The sequence below is a fragment of the Stomoxys calcitrans genome, chromosome 4 (genome assembly GCF_963082655.1).
Source record: "Stomoxys calcitrans chromosome 4, idStoCalc2.1, whole genome shotgun sequence".
NCBI lineage: Eukaryota > Metazoa > Arthropoda > Insecta > Diptera > Muscidae > Stomoxys > Stomoxys calcitrans.
In genome coordinates, this window is record NC_081555.1 from 13,668,351 (window position 1) to 13,690,626 (window position 22,276).

The 22,276-nt window shown below is 35.8% G+C and overlaps 1 protein-coding gene across 1 annotated transcript; it reads right to left on the reverse strand.

The window, feature by feature from the left end:
• Window positions 1–2,811: 2,811 nt before the first annotated feature.
• LOC131997336 (uncharacterized) lies at window positions 2,812–10,563 on the reverse strand. The gene is made up of 2 exons (XM_059368184.1): window positions 10,478–10,563; window positions 2,812–3,658 (listed from the first exon to the last, which is right to left on the reverse strand). Exons 1-2 carry the CDS (start codon window positions 10,514–10,516, stop codon window positions 3,095–3,097), a joined length of 603 nt encoding a protein of 200 aa, XP_059224167.1. The 5' UTR covers window positions 10,517–10,563; the 3' UTR covers window positions 2,812–3,094.
• Window positions 10,564–22,276: the final 11,713 nt, after the last annotated feature.

The window sequence follows — 22,276 nt, forward strand, 5'->3', positions numbered from 1 at the left end:
CGATTGGTCCACTTTCATTTTTGGGTTGTACTTTTTGGTGTAAAGGGGAGGGTCCGCCCCCCTTTCGATATCAAAAAATTATATAGCCTATGTTTACTTCTAGACCAATTTGCCCCCCTTCCAATATCAAAAAATTATATAACCTATGTTTACTTCCAGACCAACGAAAAATTTTAAGGTTATCGGTTCAGCCGTTTTTGAGTCCATACGGAATAAACTGACAAACAAACACAAATTGATTTTTGTATATATTTTATTTATATTGTATATAAAAAGGTTTTGTCAAAATTTTATTTCTATAGAAAATGTCAACATTTTATTTCTATAGAAAATATTGTCAAAATTTTATTTCGAATATTTTATTAAAAAAGTTTGTTTTTTTTTAGCAAATTTTTTAAATTTTTTTGTCAATATTTTTCAATCAATTTTTTTAGATTTTGCACAGAAATAAAATTTTTTTGTTAAAAAAAACAATTTTTTCATGTAACCTTTAACTGCAAAGTATGTAAATTGTGTTTTGCATGTGATTATCTTAAATTAACTATCTGCTCATCTGCTAATAACATTTTTACACTTCCTCTTGGCAATTAAAACAATGGTTTTATTTACACCTCATAAATTTAAAAGATTTATTCCCCCTGGTGCCATCTTCATCTTGCTCCTCGCAACAACAAAAAAACTTAAGTTACATAATGTCTTAACCTTTTTTTTGTACAGTTTTTAGCTAACCAAAATCCCCCATATATTTGGGTTAACCGGTTTCTATTTTTGGTGTTTTTGCGATTTCTTGTGCAAAAATGAATCTTCTGCCTGTTATGCCATTTAAAAGCTGCGGGCGTATTTCTGTTGGACTCTACAGTTTACAGTTTTAGTTTTCAGGCTATTGTCTTTGTCAACTTGTCTTGCCTTTTACTTTCTTTTGCTTTTAACACATTGGCTTTACAGTTTTTAACAGTTCCTCTTTTGTTGTTTGTTTTCATTACGGCTTGAAGTTTAGTAACGTTTTGGCATGAAATACATTTTCAAGGTCTTTGCTAAATGGTCGTCATTGGGTCATCATCGATGTGTGTTTTTTAACAATGGCTTAGCGATTGTTCAGGGTGAAGGAAATCGGTTTTATAAGTTTGAAAAAAAAAATAGGGGTTAAAAGAAATCTTTGATGAGGTCAGCTTTAGAAGAAAAAATTTTTAATGATTAAGATAAAACAAAATGATGATTTAGACATTTTTCTCAAACCAAAATTTTTTCAGAAAATAAATATTTTTTTAATAAAATAAAATTTGATCTAAATTTTCTTTAAAACAAATTTTTTGACAAAATGTTCTATAAAAAATTTTTTTTGACAACATTTTCTGTAAAAACAAGACTTTGATAAAATTTTCTATAAAAATAAAATTTTGATAAAATTTTCTACAGAAATAAAATTTTCGTAAAATTTTCAACAGAAATTAAATTTTGACAAAATTTTCAACAAAATTAAAATTTACTATATAAATCTAATTTTGAGAAAATTTTCTATAAAAATAAAATTTTGACACAATTTTCTATTGAAATAAAATTTTGGAAAAATTTTTTGAAGAACAAAGTTTTGAAAAATTTTTCTATAGAAAAAAATGTTGATTAAATTTTTACCAAAATTTTTATAGAAGTAAAATTTTGAAAAAATCCTATTAACAAAAAATTTTTACAAAATTTTCTATAGAAAAAAAAAATACAAAAATTTCTATAATATTAAAATTTTGACGAACATTTTTAATAGAAATAAAATCTTGATAAAATTTTCTATACAAACAAAATTCGGACAATTTTTTCTTCAAAAATGTATTTCTGATTTTCTTTGAAAAACAAACATTTTTACTAAATTTTCTACGGAAATACAGTTTGACAAAATTTTATATAAAAATAAAAATTTGACAAAATTTTATGGTGGGGGGACGCCCCATCCCAAAACCCACCCGAACAGATATGTTTACCGATTGGGGCAATATGGGTATCAAATGAAAGGTATTTAAAAGTAGAGTACAAATATGACATAAAAAGATATTCCTTGGTGTCCGTGGAGTCTTCCCACCCCCCAAAACCCCCCAGAAGGACCTTTACCGATCGGGACTATATGGGACTCATATGAAAGGTATTTGGGAGTAAAATAGAAATATGGTATTAAAAATTGTGCCCCAGGCCAAAAACCACCCCATAAGTAGCGCCCAAAATCAAAAGTGAACCGATCGGGAAAATATGGGACTCAAATGAAAGGCTTTCGGGAGTAGAATACGAATAAGGTGCCCAAAATCGGATCCATATGACTAGGGCGTCCCCCAAGAGTACCGCCCAAAATTAAAAAAGACCAATCGGGGTAATATAGAACTTCAATGAAAGGTCTTCGAGAGTAGAGTATGAAAATGATATTTAAAATTGGATCCAAGTATCTAAGGGAGCCGTCCCAAGCCCAAAACCTCCCATAATCAAAGTGGACCGATTGGGACAATATGGGACTCTAATGAAAGGTATTCGAATATGATGTCAAAAATGCAAGTACCAAGGCTCCACCCCAAGCCCAAGACCGCATCAAAAGTACCGCCCAAAATCAGAAGATCGGGATCGCATGGGAATCTAATTGAAGAAACGTGGGGGGATCTTTCAGTGTGCAGAGATGGGAACCACCAAATATAACTCTGAAGATTCCTAGTGGAGAAGAGTGGACTGTAGGGTTTGTTGTTGTTGGAAGTTATTATTTCTCAATAGAGAGAAATAATAACGTCGTTGTAGCAGTTGCCCAAATGATAAAACAAAAAAAAACAATAGCCGTATGAGTTCAACTTTCAACGTTATAAATTTTATTTAAAGTAATAAAAAAGTAGAGAAGAGAAGAGATGCTCACCTTTTCGTGGTTGTGCCAGAAGTGAAGCAAGTGTAACTTCACATACGAAAGGGAGATATTTTAGTACTTACAAACTAAGTGCCTATTCTATTACCACTTAGCATATGTGGTAGGGAAATTTAAATACATCTCTTAGATAATTCACAATAACAGACGTTAGGAAATTCAATTTCATTTAAATAGTTCAAATTCATGTAAATAGTTAAGGACAAAACTTCAATTTTGTCCATGGCGCCGGCCTTGCACTTGTGCAACAGAAGATGCACAAAGCACGGACGCCAAAGACTTTATGGCCTCAGAAAGAAGCATCGGATCTGGTTGCATAATATTGGGTAAATTATTTTTTCTTGTCTTGGGGTATCGTTTGGCCGTCTTTTGTACCTTGCTGTGTTGTTGTTTGGTCTTTCTTAAGGTTGTAGATCGTTGTTGACCTTGAGGCGACGTTTTATTGACTTTTTGTGACTGCTGACCCAGTCTAGAACGGAGATTTATGCTGACTTCTGTGCTCCTCTCGGATTTAGGCTCTCGAGTAGGCTTCGGATGCAGCATAGTATGATGTTGATACCTGCACTTGCGGCACGTTTCCTCGGAATGGCATTTTTCTATCGTGTGGCTCCTCGCAAGACAATTGATGCAGTATTTAAATTTGCGGATAACGATCCTTCTGTCTGACACACTCATCATTACAAATTTAGGGCAGTACCGTAAGGAGTGACGCATCTTGCACAACATGCAGGTGTATATATCACGTACGCGCATTTTGAACTTTCTTTTGATGATCTGAAATAAGAAAGTAGGTTAATGCCTAATTTTATTAGAGTGGGGAGTCTGAAATGACATGTTATTGGATATGTTAAATGAATCGGATGAAGCGATAGAATATTGCAAAAAAAAAAAAAAAACGGTCAAAGGCTAATCTAAAATTGGCAAGTGACATAGCTTCACGATGGGGCGGGTTATCGTCCCAGAAGATACCCGAATATCCGCGATGCGGATATTGTCATCAGACCCAGAATATGTCTTCACAATACGTCCCAAGCGCCAGTCACTTGGGGGCAACAAGTCGTCCATCACGACTACAAGCTCGTCGATCTTTATATTCGGAGACTTGGTTCTCCACTTATATCGTTTCTGCAGCGCTTTTAGATAATCTTCCTTCCAACGTATAGAGAATTGGTGATGAATAGCTTTTAGCTTAAGCCACCTATTTATTACAGAGATGTCTTGTGCAATCGGTTCCGGAAACGACATTATGGGAGACCCCTTCAAAAAATGGCCTGGAGTCAAGGCTGTGAGATCATTCGGATCTTCTGACACAGCGGAGATAGGGCGTGAATTCAAAACTCCCTCAATACGAGCCAGAACTGTAGCAAATTGTTCGAATGTGAACAAGTGGGCCCCTGCTATCCTCCTAAAATGGTGTTTGAAGCTCTTAACTGCCGATTCCCAGAGTCCCCCCATATGTGGAGCATGGGGGGGTATAAATTGCCATTCAAACCCCTGTGTCGAATATTTCTCCGAGATATCTACAGCTGTGACTTGAATAAAGCTCCTGAATTCCCTGAGCATCCTCCGACTTGCACCAATGAAGTTCCTTCCATTGTCAGATACTACCTTGCGAGGTAGTCCTCGCCTCCCCAAAAATCTGAAAAAGGCCGCCTCAAAGGCCAGCGAGGAAAGCTCTGAGCAAGGTTCTAAATGTATGGCCTTTGTGGCGAAACATACAAATATGCTGACATAGCCCTTTAAGAGAGGAGACCGCCGTAGAGTTGAACTTTTAAGCTCAAAAGGCCCGGCAAAATCTATGCCAGTGACATGAAAGGGAGGAGTTAATGCGCATCTCTCCGGAGGCAGTGGAGCCATAATTTGAACACAGGGTTTTTTCCTGAAAATAATGCACGTCTTGCATTTGCGAATTATACTTTTAACCCTAGGTTTGAGACGTGAGATGTAGAATTCTGTTTGCACCATTCGACACATCAATATACATTCGCCGTGGACAAGAATAGAGTGCAAATAGAGTAGATATAATTGACAAAAACGTGATTTCCCAGGAAGAATGATAGGGAATTTTTCATTGTACGGCAGGGAACAAGAGGCGAGTCGACCGTTCACACGTAACACATTGTTCTGATCCATGAAAGGGTTCAAGCATTTCAAGGAGCTTTTCTTAGACAACTCCTCAGACTTACTGACCTGTCTATATTCCTCGGCATACCACCTGAGCTGAGCCAACATTATCAATCGATTTTTCGTAAATAAAGCTTCGGAATGGATGAGGACTGGAGATGTGTTCCTGGGTTTACCCCTGAATCTACTTAGGCAGTTATTGTAAAAACGAAACATGTGGGAAATAACTCTCAATGCCCGAGAATAAGAAGAAAATTGAATCAAAATATCCGAGTCCTCAACGACCTCATGCATGACCCGAACATTAGGACGTTTTCCTATCTCAGGGATGATCAATGGGCTCCTGTTTGGCCATTCTGACGGTGCCTCCTTTAACCAAGTGGGTCCATTGAACCATAACGTATTATCAGTCAGATCGCGGGGCCTGCATCCCCTAGTTCCCAGGTCTGCAGGATTATCATGGGTAGGAACATGTCGCCAAGTTCCACCAGGTATAAGATCGTGTATCTTGGACGTCCGATTCGCTATATAGGTCTCCCATGTCCATGGTGGTTTCATTAGCCAGCCTAGCACTATAGTGGAATCCGTCCATAAGGTAATACCACCTATTCGAAAGTCAAAAGTCGATACGACGTAATTAACAAGTTCTGCCAAAAGATACGCTCCATTTAACTCTAAGCGTGGTAAACTTACAGTCTTGAGGGGGGCAACTCTGCTCTTTGCAAGCAATAGATTCGTACAAACCACAGAATTTGAAGCTGTGCACCGCACGTACACACAAGCACAGAAAGCAGATTGTGAAGCATCACAAAATCCGTGGATTTCCACCATGTCAGTAGGGTTATATTGTAGCCATCTTGGGATTGAAATGGAGTCGATGTGGCTCAGATCAGAGACAAGAGCATCCCATTTATTCTGAGATTCGGTGCTGAGAGTTTCATCCCAATTAACCCCCTCCAGCCAAAGCTGTTGCATCAACACTTTAGACCTAATGACAATTGGGGCTACCCATCCCGCGGGATCAAATAATTGTGCAACAGCTGAAAGTACCTTCCTTTTTGTAGTGGTCCGGTCTGGAGAGATCGATCCAAGGGAATAAGAAAATTTATCGCTCATTGCGTTCCACTTAACGCCAAGAGTCTTAGTAGAACTGGACTCGTCAAACTGAAGAAATTCAGAATCAAGCAAATCCTCCTTTGCCACCTGAGAAAGCAATCTGGAATCGTTTGCGGCAATTTTCTTTAAAGGAAAACCGGCACTGGATAGAACTGTCTTCAGATCATTCTGAGCATCAATAGCCTCATCAATTGAAAATCCTCCGGATAGTATATCATCCACATATGTCTCGCCTCTAAGAATATCCGCAACTTTGGGAAACTGGTCTTCAGTATCGGAGGCTAATTGGAGCAGAGTGCGAATGGCCAGGAATGGTGCACAATTTATCCCGAATGTCACCGTTTTCAATTGAAAATCTCTTACGGGGTCATTGATGCCCGGGCGGATGAGTATTCGCTGATAAGGCCGGTCTTGCGGATGTATAAGGACTTGACGATACATCTTCTGTATGTCTCCACAAAACACATACTGATATTTGCGCCAGTTAAGAATAACGGAGATCAAGTCAGATTGAAGAGCCGGTCCAGTGTGTAGCACATCATTGAGCGAATAGCCTGACTTGGACTTGCGAGAGGCATTAAAAACCACCCTTAATTTTGTGGTTCTATGTTCGGGACGAATTACCGCGTGGTGGGGTAAGTAGAATGAAAAGAACTTTCCACTCTCGGAAATTTCCTGTGACGAAGTTTCCTCCGCGTGGTCGAGGGAAATGTACTCATTCAAAACAGAGCAGTATTGAGATCCTACATCGGGTTCCTTAGAGAGATTTCTCCCCATACGGTTAAATTGAGCCAGAGCTAGAAATCGGGACGAACCAAGATGAATGGACCCAGGAAATTCCTTTTTGAATGGAAGCCGAACAATATAGCGTCCGTCCGTGGACCTTGTGGTAGTTCTTTCGAATAGTTCCTCACAATATGAATCCGATTCAGAGCCGAGATGAGAGGTTGGAACTTGTTCTTGTTCCCAGAATCTTCTCAGGAGTTGACTGATCGCAACCTCCTCCGATTCTATTACGTTGGTAGAGAATGAGTGATACGTTTCAGTCCGCATTGGACCACTAAGTACCCAGCCGAATATGGTATTGTAGGCTGATGTCTCGCCACAAATGTTCTTTTTAATACCTTCTAGATTTATGAAACGTTCAGAGTCGTTTCCAAGAATGAGATCTATTTGAGATGATCTGTTAAAGTAAGGGTCTGCTAAATCCAGCCCATCAAGCTCAGATGGATTAGAGATCTCAAAGGAAACTGAAGGAAATCGCTTTGTGACTTTAGGTAAGACAATGGCAGAAACTTCAAACTCTATACCATGCTTTTCTGACACAATGGTCAGTTGACATTCTTTCTCGGACGATTGCTCTTGATTGCCAATACCCGTTATCAGAAAATGGGCTTTTGAAGTTGGAATTTGTAAACGGTTTAGCATTTTTTCAGAAACGAACGTTCGTTGAGAACCTGGATCGATCAAAGCCCTTATGGTGAAATGCTCTCCTTGATGCGCAATCTGGATCAATGCAGTCCTTAGAAGAATCATGTCATTGTTTGAAGCCAAATTAGCCTGGACAGAGCAGGAGCGTTGTGAACTAGCGGGAGCCTCAGCTTGAGACGAGATATTTGTCCTTACCTCGTTAGATGCAGGACGAGTTTCACTGGCGGTTTCTGATTTCTCAGTTATCGTGCCACTATCTTTATGTGGTTTACCTTTAAGGTGAAGAAGGGTATGGTGAGTCTTGTGGCATATAATGCACTTGTTCTTACTCCTACAGTTTGATTTGAGATGAGCTGAGGATAGGCAGTTGCCACATATTTTGTTTGCATAAACAAAATCAACTCGTTGTTGAGCAGTGAATTCCCGGAATTTCTGACAGGATCTTATGCTGTGTTTCGAATCACATAGGGGGCACGGAGACTGGTCGAGTTTATCCTGTGAATGATATGTCTGAATTTTCTCAGGACTTTTGGTAGGAGGTGTATTTCCTTGTTTAGTGGATTTTATACTATGAATTCTTTCGACCACTTCAAATCGGTTAACCAAAAACTCATCGAGTTGGCTCCAAGTTGGCAACTCGCGGTGGGATTTAAGGGATTGTTCCCAAAGTGCCAGAGTCTCGTCAGGCAACTTGGTAGACACTAGGTAAATTAGCAATGGATCCCAACTCTCAATATTCACGCCGAGTGTCTTCAAGGTACACAAGCAATCGTTGGTTGTGGATTGAATCTTTTGGATAGATTCACTGTTCTCTACCATTGCGACAGGAATATTGAACAGCACTTTCAACTGATTATCTACCAGCACACGCTTGTTCTCGTACCGGGATTTTAATGCGCTCCACGCTAGACTGAAATTTTCGTCGCAGAGAGGGAATCTCTTAACTATTGCGCCTGCCCCCCCTTGAGTCTTGTTCCTCAAATGATAAAGTTTCTGAGCTGGGGTCAATTTCGGATGGTTCACATATACGGCCGTGAACATGTCACGAAACGAGGGCCATTGCTCATATCCGCCCTTAAACACCTCTGTGTCACAGGGTGGCACTTTAATGCAGATATTCGAAATATCTTGAGACGAGTTGTGGGACACATTTTGGTTTTGGGGTATATATTCCGGAACGAGACTGTGCCGTGTGTTTTGACGAGAATACCCACCGGATATTCTGAGTATATCCAGAATCTGGGACCTGGCGGTATAATATGCCTCAGAACTGGCATGAAAATTAATTTTTGCATTTTCCCGGAAATCCTTCGTATTAGAGGCCCGTGGTGACAACATTAGACCCTCATAGGTCTCCTGCAATCGTCTCCAACGATTCTCCAAGTCCTCCAGCTTCACCTCTAAAACCGAATCAGTCTGATCCGCAATATCGCTTTGCTCGAACTGTGTGCAAAACGCGACCAGATGGTCACAATTGAATAAAAACTTCTCTTGATCGGGCGAAGCCTGAATTCTGTTAAATGCTCCTTTCGATCCCGATGCATCTGTAGACGCGTTTGCGTTCGACATAGTGTCGGAACTCGCCTCTGTTGTGCTCATTTCCGTTATAAGACTATACGAAGCAACGTCAACGGAAAATAAAAGAAGAATCGAATAGATCTTTTGGTGTCCGGAAAATCTTGCGTACCTAAGGAATAGTGATGAAAACCGCCTCTATTGAAAAGACAGAAACCGATGATTCGAGACAATCTCACAGTCTCCAACAGACATAAAACGCCTAGGAACCACAACAATCCCGTTCTTCAACAAAAAAAAAAAAAATTGCCAGCAGAAGATTGGCGAAGCGTACAAGTTTGAAGTGTCCCAAACGTAAAGAAAAATAGAACGCAAGTTCCGACAATCTGATCGATCTATATGTAGGTATAAAATCTTCTTATCAAGAAAGATAAAAAAAAACTAAACATAAACTTGGCAGAAAGAGCAGGGCACTTTCTTTTAACACAATGAGTATAAAGAAGCTATATCCAATAACTTATGCCGTAAGTGCGTAGATTTCAGAACGACGAAGTCCACTACAAATCCGAACGATATGTGTCGGAAATGATTACTTAAGGCGGAGTAGAGATGCAGAGCAAAAAACTCGAGGCCAAGTTACGTTTGAGTAATGAATTTCAATTCATATAAGTAAAGACTGCCGGACCGGACCGTGGACAAATGAGATTATCCAGATTCAATAGTAAAATTTTACAAATTAGCGGAAGTGAATCCGAATAAATTAAATGTGATAAATATTTGCATTCAGTCTACTCAAAAATCCAATAAGGATAGTGTACTTAACGATGTATACGTTATTCAGGCAAAAATCTGCCACTTTAAAGCATTCAAGGTCTATAAATCAAAGACGTCTAATTAAAGCATGTACATTTCTATATTTATTCGTAGGTGCGTTGTAAATTATATTTTATTACTATCTGTGCAAACTTCACTTCGAATTTGTTTATTCGGCCTTGCATATGTTCAATCGAACTGAGATTTTCGTTCGAGTGTATGGTAGAGTTTCATCTCAGCTGATCATATAACAACAGTAAATGTATCTAAGCGATGTTCAAATTGTTCGATTTTGTTTACATTTATTCTTTCTCCATGATTTGTTTTGATCATAACTTTCTGTAATATGATTTCTTGGAATATTCCAATATGATGGCAGTACTACATGAACTGATTATGTATGAAGGCAGTGCAATATGATAAATATGAGGGAAGTGCAATAAGGGAGGAAATGTGTGATGTCGTTAATGATGTGATGTCTCAATGTGAAATTTTTAATGTTATATAAACTACATTTGTTAGCAAAGAGGCCATAATAAGGCGATAAAATGAGATGAATAATAAGGAATAAGGCGATAAATGTAAACAATTTACCTGGTTGTTGGAAATGTCATATTTTTGATTTTGTTGCATTCAGCCTAAACTGTTTTCTGTTCAAAATAGATTTTCACACTATTCACGAATTTTCATTAAGTAATTGCTTTTAATTTTTTTTTTTTTTTTTTTTTTTCAAAATTTTATTTAGGCAAATTTCTAAAATAAATATTTAGAAAATTTTTCCAAGTATCTTCAAATCTTCAAATGGGTTTAAATATTGAAAAGAAAGTTTTAATCTCTTTCTTTTTATTTTATTTTGTTTTGCTGTTCACTTTTTTCTTACTTCTTTTTGTCTTCCTTGTCTTGTTACTACTCGTTATTCCTATTTTAATATTCTCGTTCCTTTAATTTGCATTGTCGTACTTTTCTCTATTCCCATGTCGTGGGCGGTTTTTTCTTTTTTTCTTGTCCTATTAACTGGCTTCCAATGAGAGAAAAATAAACGACGAACGAGTTACAAATCAACTAAAAGAGGAGAGCTTAAACTCGAAAAAACCAACCAATAGGAAAACTGTTATACATAAGACCGGATTAAATTACTTCTTTTTATCTGTTTTCTTTAAAGTGTAAAGAAAAAACCGTTAGGAGCAGTAAATCACTGAGACAAAAAAAATTTTAGGCTTTTGGCGAAGAATATGAAATTTTTTGCAAAACAACAAAAAATATATGGATTTTCCCGTTTTCAGACATTGGGTAAATTTTAACACGACTGTCGGACGGACATCACAAATTTCGATATCATATTGCACTTGGGGTTTCTTTTTGTTGGATTCCTTCTTTTTAAAGGGTATTTTTTGTGAATTTCGTGATTTTTAAAATTTCTGGTTTTCTAACGAAAAAAAAAAAAAATACACCTTTGTAAAAGATATCCAATGGAGACATATATAATTTTCTTTTTTTTTTTCGATTTTTTGTGGATTCTTTTCTTAATTATATTTTTTGATGTTTAACTTGACAACAAATATTTTAAAAATCTTCTGAGCATTTTATTAATAATTTTTTTCTTTTTTTTGGTTTTTTTAGTAATTTTTACCGATTTTTTTTGGTTCTATTTTACGACGATCAACGTGGGTGTGTCTGACTGTTTCGCGACGGTCAGCAGATAACACAAAAGGGAGTGAATGCGCACTTACCGCAGTTGTTATACGACTAATTACCATTAAGGGCAATGCAAAATGAATAACTTGTGCCTGTTTCCAATGGACGGCTCGAAGGACCATGAAGAAACGTGGGGGGATCTTTCAGTGTGCAGAGATGGGAACCACCAAATATAACTCTGAAGATTCCTAGTGGAGAAGAGTGGACTGTAGGGTTTGTTGTTGTTGGAAGTTATTATTTCTCAATAGAGAGAAATAATAACGTCGTTGTAGCAGTTGCCCAAATGATAAAACAAAAAAAAACAATAGCCGTATGAGTTCAACTTTCAACGTTATAAATTTTATTTAAAGTAATAAAAAAGTAGAGAAGAGAAGAGATGCTCACCTTTTCGTGGTTGTGCCAGAAGTGAAGCAAGTGTAACTTCACATACGAAAGGGAGATATTTTAGTACTTACAAACTAAGTGCCTATTCTATTACCACTTAGCATATGTGGTAGGGAAATTTAAATACATCTCTTAGATAATTCACAATAACAGACGTTAGGAAATTCAATTTCATTTAAATAGTTCAAATTCATGTAAATAGTTAAGGACAAAACTTCAATTTTGTCCACTAATGAAAGGTATTCGAGAGTAGAGTACCAATATGATTATCGAATATTAAAAATTGGGGTAAATTACAATGGGGCCGCCCCAAAACCAAAACCGTCCCAAGTGGGCATATTAGACCATCATGAAAGGTCTATGTCAGTAGAGTTAGAATTTAATATTGATATACGGATTCAATTATCTCGGTCACGTCATGTCGTCCTGCCGTTCACCAGGGCATGTAAATCGCGACAATAAAGGACTTAAATAATTTGTTTTTAGGGTCTTAGCGTCAGTGGGTTCGGCCCTCTCCTCCCAATGGAAGAAAAGAACAGCAAGAAAAGGTTTTTTGGAAGAAGAGCACACTTTTTTACTCTCGAATTGGGATAGATACAGGAGGGCCTGCCGATCTTTTGATATCTGAAGGGGGGGGGGGGGCGGACCCTCCTCCTTATTCTAATTTTCAGAAACGCCGGATCTCGGTGATGGGTGGTGCGATTTAATCGAAATTTTGTTTGTACACTTAAAAACATTTGGTAGCAAAATCAGGGGTGTGGTGCCTAGGAGGGTGCACAATGATCCCGTAGTAAAAATAGGGTGCTACATTTTTTGATAAACGGAAGTGGGGCGGACCCTCTCCCTTACCCTAATTTTTAGATACATCAGATCTCAGAGATGGGTTGTGCGATTTAAGCGAAAAATAAAAACAAAAATTTGGTATCTAATTTTTGGATGGGGTACCTAGGGGGCCGCCCCCGTCCCCAAAAATACACCCAAAGAGGACAAATGTGCGATCATTGCAATCTGGGAACCTAATATCCAAATGTGGCACCAAGTGTATGAGGGCCGCCCCTCCCCAAAAACACCCCCAAAGAGGACAAATATGCGACCATAGCTGTATGGGGATCGAAAGAAAAGTCTTTGGGAGTAAAGCACGAACCTGATATCCATTTTCTGGAAAAAGTGTCTATGGGGCCAATGGGAATATGGGGTTCAAATGAATGATATTTGAGAGTAGAGCACGATGCTGATTTATTTTTAGGGCTAAGTGTCTGGGGGACCAACTAACCCCCGAAAACACCCTCCTAAGAAATAAAATTTTGATAAAATTTTCTAAAGAAATTAAATTTTTTTATTACCTTCATTGCTCAATATTTTAACAAATTTATTTTCTTGAGCATTTTGTTTACGCTCTTATGTGTGATTTTAAATGTTGATAATGCTTGTTTAACGTATACGTAATTACACTCTACTACCCATAACATGGCAATCATTATTCGCGTTTATTTTTTGATTTTGGCCCATAGCCCCAAGCATTTTGAATATCAAAAAAATCGTTTATTAGGGGTAGCTCTCCCATACATATATAATTTTCTTTTGTTTATCTCATATACAATTGGATAATAAAAAAAAATCCATAACTTCTTTGAAAATTTGTAATAATAGGAAATATTTCAAACTTTTTCGCCAATAACCGATACAAATGTATGGCAATTGTAGCTCATATTCATATCAAATGTCCAACATTGATGTTTATGATTATTTTATGAACCCATTGCTTTAAATTGTGAAAAAATTCATCATATTGACCGGAAATTTTTTTTTAATGAGTTTTTCGGTATGTTATGAATACATGATCATTGCACGTTTTGTATTTTGAAATTATTGTGATTTGAAAATAAATGGCATGTAAGTGGCATGCAGTGGTTGCAATGGTGATTGGTAATGGCTATTGTGAATAGAAATTTATGGGTATGAACATAAAAAATAACAAGTCCAGGGGTGATTTTGTTTTTTTTTTTTTTTTCTTTTGAAAACTGTTGTGATATCTGTGTATCATGACGAATTACATCAAAATAAATCAAAATTTATTTGTGATTTCCTTGGACATATTTAGGAAAAAATATTTAAGGAAATTTGGTTCAAATATCCGCGATAAGTTGTATAGATATTGGGACGGACAGACAGACAGACAGAAGAATATGCGGGCAGACAGACGAACGGACAGACCGAAGAATGACAGACAGATGGATTGAAAGACACAGACTGATGGAAAGAGTGACTGATGGACAGATAGTTACATTGACAGAAAGATAGACGGACAGACATACAAAAACACAGAAGATTAGAGTGACTTCTTCAGAAGAACTTTGATCATCGTCAATTCGACTACTTCTTAAATCAATGACGAAGTTAGAATGCCCTCATCTAATGGTGGGGGGTATGCTAATTAAAAAATCGTTTGCTTGTTTTGGAAGAAAAGTAAAAAATTAAATTTTGGCAAAATTTATTGGGTTGCCCAAGAAGTAATTGCGGATTTTTTAAAAGAAAGTAAATGCACTTTTAATAAAACTTAGAATGAACTTTAATCAAATATACTTTTTTTTACACTTTTTTTCTAAAGCAAACTAAAAGTAACAGCTGATAACTGACAGAAGAAAGAATGCAATTACAGAGTCACAAGCTGTGAAAAAATTTGTCAACGCCGACTATATGAAAAATCCGCAATTACTTTTTGGGCAACATAGTTTTAAAAACTATGTTTGAATAAAGCTAAAAAATTTGCAAAAATTTTAAATTATGAAAATTGCTTCTGAAAAAATCTAAAATCACTTTATCATACGAAGTTTACTTCGAACTATCCTTCAGTTTTACGTCTTTCATCTGTATATTCTAAAAAACTATAATATCTTTATATGCTTTGATTGATGATTTTTAATGATTTTTTTTTTTTTTTGACTTTATAAAAACACCATATAAGTTATCATTTATCATATTTTAGTACTCATAAGACATAATATCCCCCACCATTTTATGGAATGCGAATGCAATTTGATTTGTATATTATTTACATGTTTTCATGTAATTTCATAGACAATTACATTTGAAAATGATGTTGGTTTTAACAATCCACTGTAAAACGTTTAACTTAAATTGCGGAAAACAATTGCAAGGGTAAATATTTGTTTTGACTTTTGCGTGGTAAGTTCATTCAACTACAATGAGGGACAAAAAGTTTTTTGACACACAGCTTTAGAAAAGTCATTATGAGCGAAAAAAGTAGAAGGTACAAAAAAAAAGCTTTTTCATGGAAAGACATTTTTTTCAGGAAAAACTATTTTTTGTTTTTAGGAAAAACTAAATTTTATGGAAAAACATTTGTTTTGAGAAAAAAATCCACTTAAATTTAAAATCTTTTGAAGAAACTACTAATTTTTGAAAAAATTGAAAAAAAAATTCTTTTTTGGAGGAAAAAAATACTTTTTTGGAGGAAAAAAATACTTTTTTGTAGGAAAAATACTTTTTTGGAGGAAAAAAATACTTTTTTGGAAGAAAAAAATACTTTTTTGGATGAAAAAAAAATACTTTTTTGGATGAAAAAAATACTTTTTTGGAGGAAAACATACTTCTTCTGAGGAAAAAATAATTTTATTGATAGCTAAAAATTTTTGAAAAACTACTTTTTTAAAGGAAAAAACAAATTGTTTTAGAAACTAAGAAAATTTACTAAAAAAATTAATTTTTTTAGGAAAAATTTAATATTTTTAGAAAAAAATACTCATTTTTAGAAAAACATTTCTGTTTTGAGAAAAAAAAAATTCCACTTAAATTTAAAAACTATTGAAGAAACTACTAGATTTTGAAAAAATTGGAAAAAAATATTTTTTTGGAGGAAAAAAATAAATTTTTGGAGAAAAAAAAATACTTTTTTGTAGAAAAAAAAATACTTTTTTGGAGGAAAAAATACTTTTTTGGAGGAAATCATATTTCTTCTGGGGAAAAAATAATTTTATTGATAGCTAAAAATTTTTGAAAAACTCCTTTTTTTAAGAAAAAGAAACAAAATATTTTAGAAACTAAGAAAATTTACTAGAAAAACAAATTTTTTTAGGAAAAAATTTAATTTTTTTAGAAAAAATACTCATTTTTAGAAAAACATTTCTGTTTTGGGAAAAAAAAATCCATTTAAATTTAAAATCTATTAAAGAAACTACTAATTTTAGAAAAAAAATGGAAAAAAATACTTTTTTGTAGGGAAAAAAAATACTTTTTTGGAGGAAAAAAATACTTTTTTGGAGGAAAATATACTTCTTCTGAGGAAAAAATAATTTTATTGATAGCTAAAAATTTTTGAAAAAACTACTTTTTTTTAGGAAAAAAAAAATGTTTTAGAAACTAAGAAAATTTACTAAAAAAACTAATTTTTTAGGAAAAAATTTCATTTTTTTGGGAAAAAATATTTTTTTTTTTCAAAAAACAAAATTTTACTGAAAAAAAAATAACTTTTTAACAAAAAATACCTTTTTTTAGAGAAAAAAAATATATTTTTTGCTTTGAGAAACAGATAATTCTATTACAATTTAAAAACTCTTGAAGGAATTATTATTTTGAGGAAAAATATAATTTTTAGGAATAAAAACGTTTTAGGAAAATATTGGGTTGCCCAAAAAGTAATTGCGGATTTTTCATATAGTCGGCGTTGACAAATTTTTTACAGCTTGTGACTCTGTAATTGCATTCTTTCTTCTGTCAGTTATCAGCTATTACTTTTAGCTTGCTTTAGAAAAAAAAGTGTAAAAATTTTTTTTTTGATTAAAGTTCATTCTAAATTTTATTAAAAATGCATTTACTTTCTTTTCAAAAAATGCGAAATTACTTTTTGGGCAACCCAATAGTTCCCATACAGATCCATCTCCCGATTTAATTTGATTTGAAGTGAGCCTGCAGAGGGGGAAATTATTATTTGCTTTGGCAGAATTTTAAACGCTTGAAATTTGGCCAATCTTTGAACCTCTAGAGGGTGCAATTATTACCCCCAATTTGTATTTTTTCTTCTTTGTATTTTTCTCATTAAAAGGGGAGTTTTAGTCTTCTCTTTCCGAAAATTTGATTTGGGTTCCTAAGTTAAAGAAGAATTTTAGCATTGTCCTTACAGTAGACAGTAGCATGTTCAGAAGACTATTCAAGATGGCTATCCTATGGTGAGGCCTACACTTCAGCTGGATATAAAATATCCATCTATAGTGTGCCCACTCTATCCAACTGTTGCATGTGGTTTATTCAGCCTTTAAAATTTCGCACCACCTGTTCCAATCTAAGAATTGGATCAGTGTGTCGATCCTAGTGGTGTTGAAGGACTTTCCTATACTTTGCGTAACCAAATACAGTGGGTTTCCTCTGATTGTCCATTGCCATAGCTAAAAATGCAAATTTGCCCATGAATATTCCATTAAAGAACAGCGACAAACCTCTCATATATCAATGAGTGCTGTCCGATTCAAGTTTAAGCTCATTGATAAGGGGCCTTCTTTTAATAGCCGAGTCCGAATGGCGTGCCGCAGTGCGACGCCTCTTTTTGGAGAAGTTTTTACATAGCTGCCATACCAAGTGGTTCAAATGGCGCCAACATTAGCAGGGGATAACCACCCCTGAAAATTTATTTTGATGTTCTTGCCAGCATTCCAACCCTGGCGTTCCGCGTCATAGACGAACATGCCAACCTCTGCCTACCTACAGTAGCCTCCTTGCCATAGGTATGCTACTGATTTCTTAGCTTTTCTCCGAATATCCTACTATTTACCATGGTATTCTCTATGCCCTGCCCTTGTCTTCAGCCAAGCTGTTGGGTTGTATGCGAGTTCTAAGCACTCTCTGAATATAAAGGCTAGATGGGGCGCCATGTAACATGCCTTCAACTCAATTCAGAAGATTGCTGTTCTTTGTATTGGGTTGCCCAAAAAGTAATTGCGGATTTTTTAAAAGAAAGTAAATGCATTTTTAATAAAACTTAGAATGAACTTTAATCAAATATACTTTTTTACAATTTTTTTCTAAAGCAAGCTAAAAGTACCAGCTGATAACTGACAGAAGAAAGAATGCAATTACAGAGTTACAAGCTGTGAAAAAATTGTCAACGCCGACTATATGAAAAATGCCCAATTACTTTTTGGGCAACCCAATATATAGAGCACTTTTTTGTTTTAAGGTGCCTTAAATGCTTCCTTTTACAAATTTACATTTTCCTTAAATTACCAGCAACTACAAATTTTCTTTGTTTCATCTCTCGGTATAAGGTGAGAAAAATTATTTTTTGATATAGAAAATCGCGCTTGTGTCTTAAGTTTTTTGTTTATGCCAAGGGCAGTGTTCACTACTTTTGTTGTTTTTTTCACAAACTTTTTGTTTTAAAAATTCACGTTTGTGTCTTAAGTCTTTAGTTTTTGCAAGGAGTTCCCTGCGGAAATATTTATTTATTTTTTTTCTTGTTTTTTGCTTTTATTTTTAATTAGCTACCATATTTGTTAAAATTTTTTTTAAAATACTTTTCTCATGACTTGAGTCTTACTTACATTTTGCCATAAAACATTTGCTCTTGTACTCAATGCAGCCGTTAAAGTTGACACATTTTCTGCAAGAAAACCTGCTTATCGATGATTGGAAAAATCTCCCGAAGTAGTAACCAATACTTGAAACTTGCAAACAAAAAAACTAAACGTAAACAGGAATGCCAAAGTTGTTGTTTGTTTTGGTCTTTGTTTAGAAAAAAAACACACACAAATTCCACTCAAAGAAGATGATGTAGACTTTTTTGGATGTGGTTTGATTAGCTTTTTACAATTCCTTTTCGCTTAGAAAAAGAAGAAAAATAAGTTGTAGTCGCCTTAAAAATTTTCCTTTGGCATTTACCGGCTTATGGGGATTTTTGTTTGTTGATGATGGAAAACACAAACACACACGCACACGCTCACTCTCTTGGTAAATGTTTGCTAAAGCACCCGGTTTTTTTAAGCTGCCTGCGATGAGAGTGTGTCACTAAAGTGGACTTTAAACTTTTACAGGCAATTCCATAAGGCTGCAAAAGATATTGGCGGGATTTGTTTTTTTTTTTTATTGAAAATGATGTTGCAACACGTTTTCCGCTCTCTCGGTTGTTGTTTCTGAGGTATGATTGAAGGCGTTTTGTGGTTTTAGTTGATATCCAGCATGCTTAGCTTGCAATTTGTTTTGTTTTCTCTGTATTTTTTTTCTTCTTTTGTTATGTGTGTCTTTTATTTTCTTAAAGGAATTGGGTCAGTAGTTGAGAGTTGTTGTTTTTTGTTTTTGAGACATTTATTTTGGGATTTTGAGTTGTTCAGCGATTGTAGTTAATGTGTGTTTAAGATTTTATTGATTTTTTGCATATATTTTGATGCACTTCGTAATGGCTGTGGTATTGGCAAAATCGATTTTTGTTTGTTACACAAGTGGCCATGGTTATAAAATCAAATATTTTGAAGGTTTATGTTAAGCATAGAAATTTTATTTTTATAGAAATTCAAATAAAACACCTCATGCAAAATCTTGTAAAGATTGGACCAAAATTATGGCTGCTACAGCTTAAAAACTTCATATCGGATGAAAGATATATATGGGAGCTATATCTAAATCTGAACCGATTTTGACGAAACTTCGCATACATTTGAGGACATCAAATAAAACACCTCATGCCAAATCTTGTAAAGATCGGACCAAAATTATGGCTGCTACAGCTTAAAAACTCCATATTGGATATAAGATATATATGGGAGCTATATCTAAATATGAACCGATTTTGACGAAATTCAGCCAACATATTAAGGCGTCAAATAAAACACCTCATGCTAAATTTTGTAAAGATCGAACCAAAATTGAGGCTGCTACAGCTTAAAAACTTCATATCGGATGAAAGATATATATGGGAGCTATATCTAAATCTGAACCGATTTTGACGAAACTTCGCATACATTTGAGGCCATCAAATAAAACACCTCATGCAAAATCTTGTAAAGATTGGACCAAAATTATGGCTGCTATAGCTTAAAAACTCCATATCGGATGTAAGATATATATGGAAGCTATATCTAAATATGAACCGATTTCGACGAAACTTCGCATACATTTGAGGACATCAAATAAAACACCTCATGCCAAATTTTGCAAAGACCGGACCAAAATTGTGGCTGCTACAGCTTAAAAACTCCATATCGGATGAAAGATATATATGGGAGCTATATCTAAATCTGAACCGATTTTGACGAAACTTCACATACATTTTATGACACCAAATAAAACACCTCCTGCAAAATTTTGTAAAGATCGGACCAAAATTGAGGCTGCTACAGCTTAAAAACTCCATATCGGATGGAAGATATATATGGGAGCTATATCTAAATCTGAACCGATTTTGACGAAACTTTGCATACATTTGAGGACATCAAATAAAACACCTCATGCCAAGTTTTGCAAAGATCGGACCAAACTTTTGGCTGCTACAGCCTAAAACCTCCATATCGGATGGAAGATATATGTGGGAGCTATATCAAAATCTGAACCGATTTCGATTAAATTCTCTAGAAATGTCATCAGAACATGCTATGTCCTAAAAGTGCCAAGGATTGGTTAAAAAAATACCACTTTATTTCAATATTACTCAAAATCGGAAGAACATAGCTGTATATGGGTGCTATACCTAAATCTGAACCGATTTCGACCAAGTACCATACACATAGTGGACGTCATACACATTTTCCAAATTTTAGAGATCTGTTGATAAATGCTTGCAATTGCAAAGGCTACGTTTCTAAATTTGAACCGTTTTCTCTGAAATTCTTTGGTAATTTAAAGAGTCAGTTTGTGAAGATCTGTTGACAAATCACCACCCTATTGCCTTGATATTTTAAATCGGAGGAATATATATATGGGAGCTCTATTCAAATCTGAACCGAAATCTCCAGTTTCAATAGGCTTCGCCTCTAGGCGAAAACATGTCTGTGTCAAGTTGAAGATGATTGGATGAAAATTGCGGTTTGTACATTATACACAAATTAACATCGATAGAGAGCCGGACAGACAAAGGCGAGACACAGAGATAGGCGGACAGAAAGACATCCGATCAAGCAAATGGACAGATCAACGGATGAAAATTTCGATCTGTACTTTCTGCACAAATTAACATCGACAGACAGAAGGAAGTATAGGCGGATAGAAAGACGGACCGACAGCAGAAGTATGAAAATTGTTGTCCGTACTTAGTACACAAATTAACATCGACAGACAGACAACGGATGGAGAGACAGAAAAACGGACAGAGTACGGAGAGACATAGGGATAGGAGGACAGAAAGACTTTCGGACAGGCAGACAGATAGATAGACAGACAAACGGATGAAAATTGTAGTCTGTGCTTTATATACAAATTAATCTCGACAGACAGTCGAAGGATGGACAGACAGACATACATGCAGAAAGACAGTCAGACGGACGGACAGACGGACGGACAGACGGACGGACAGACAGATAGACGGAAGGACAGACATGCAGAAAGACAGTGGGACAGAAAGACGATCAAGCAGGCAAAAATACAAACACATAGTCGGACAGAATAAGGAGAGATAGGCGAACAGAAAGACTTCCCGACAGGCAGACGAATAGACGGGCATACGGATGAAAAGGTTTGTCTCTACTAAGTACACAAATTAACATCGACAGACAGATATCTGATGGAATGATAGAAAGAGGGACAGACTAAAAAAAGACATAGGGATAGAAGGACAGAAATACTTCCGGACAGGCAGACATAGACAGGCAGACAAACGCATGTTTATTTATATACAAATTAACCTCGACAGACAGACTACGGATGGACAGACAGACAGGCATGCAGATAGACAGTCGGACACACAGACAGACGAACTTACAGATAGACGGAAGGACAGACATGCAGAAAGACAGCAGGACAGAAAGACGATCAAGCAGGCAGAAAGCCAGACACAAAGACGGACAGAATGCGGAGAGATAGGCGGACAGAAAAACTTCCAGGCTGGCAGACGTAGAAACAGACAGACAGATGGATGAAAATTGTTGTCTGTACTTTGTATACAACTTCACCTCGACAGACAGACAGACATGCAGAAGAACAGTCGGACACACAGACAGACGGAAGGATAGACATACCGAAAGACAGTAGGATAGAGAGACGGTCAAGCAAGTAGAAAGACTGGCACAAAGACTGACAGATAGGCGAACAGAAAGACTTTCGGACAGGCAGACGAATAGACAGACACATGAATTAAAATTGTTGTCTGTACTTTGT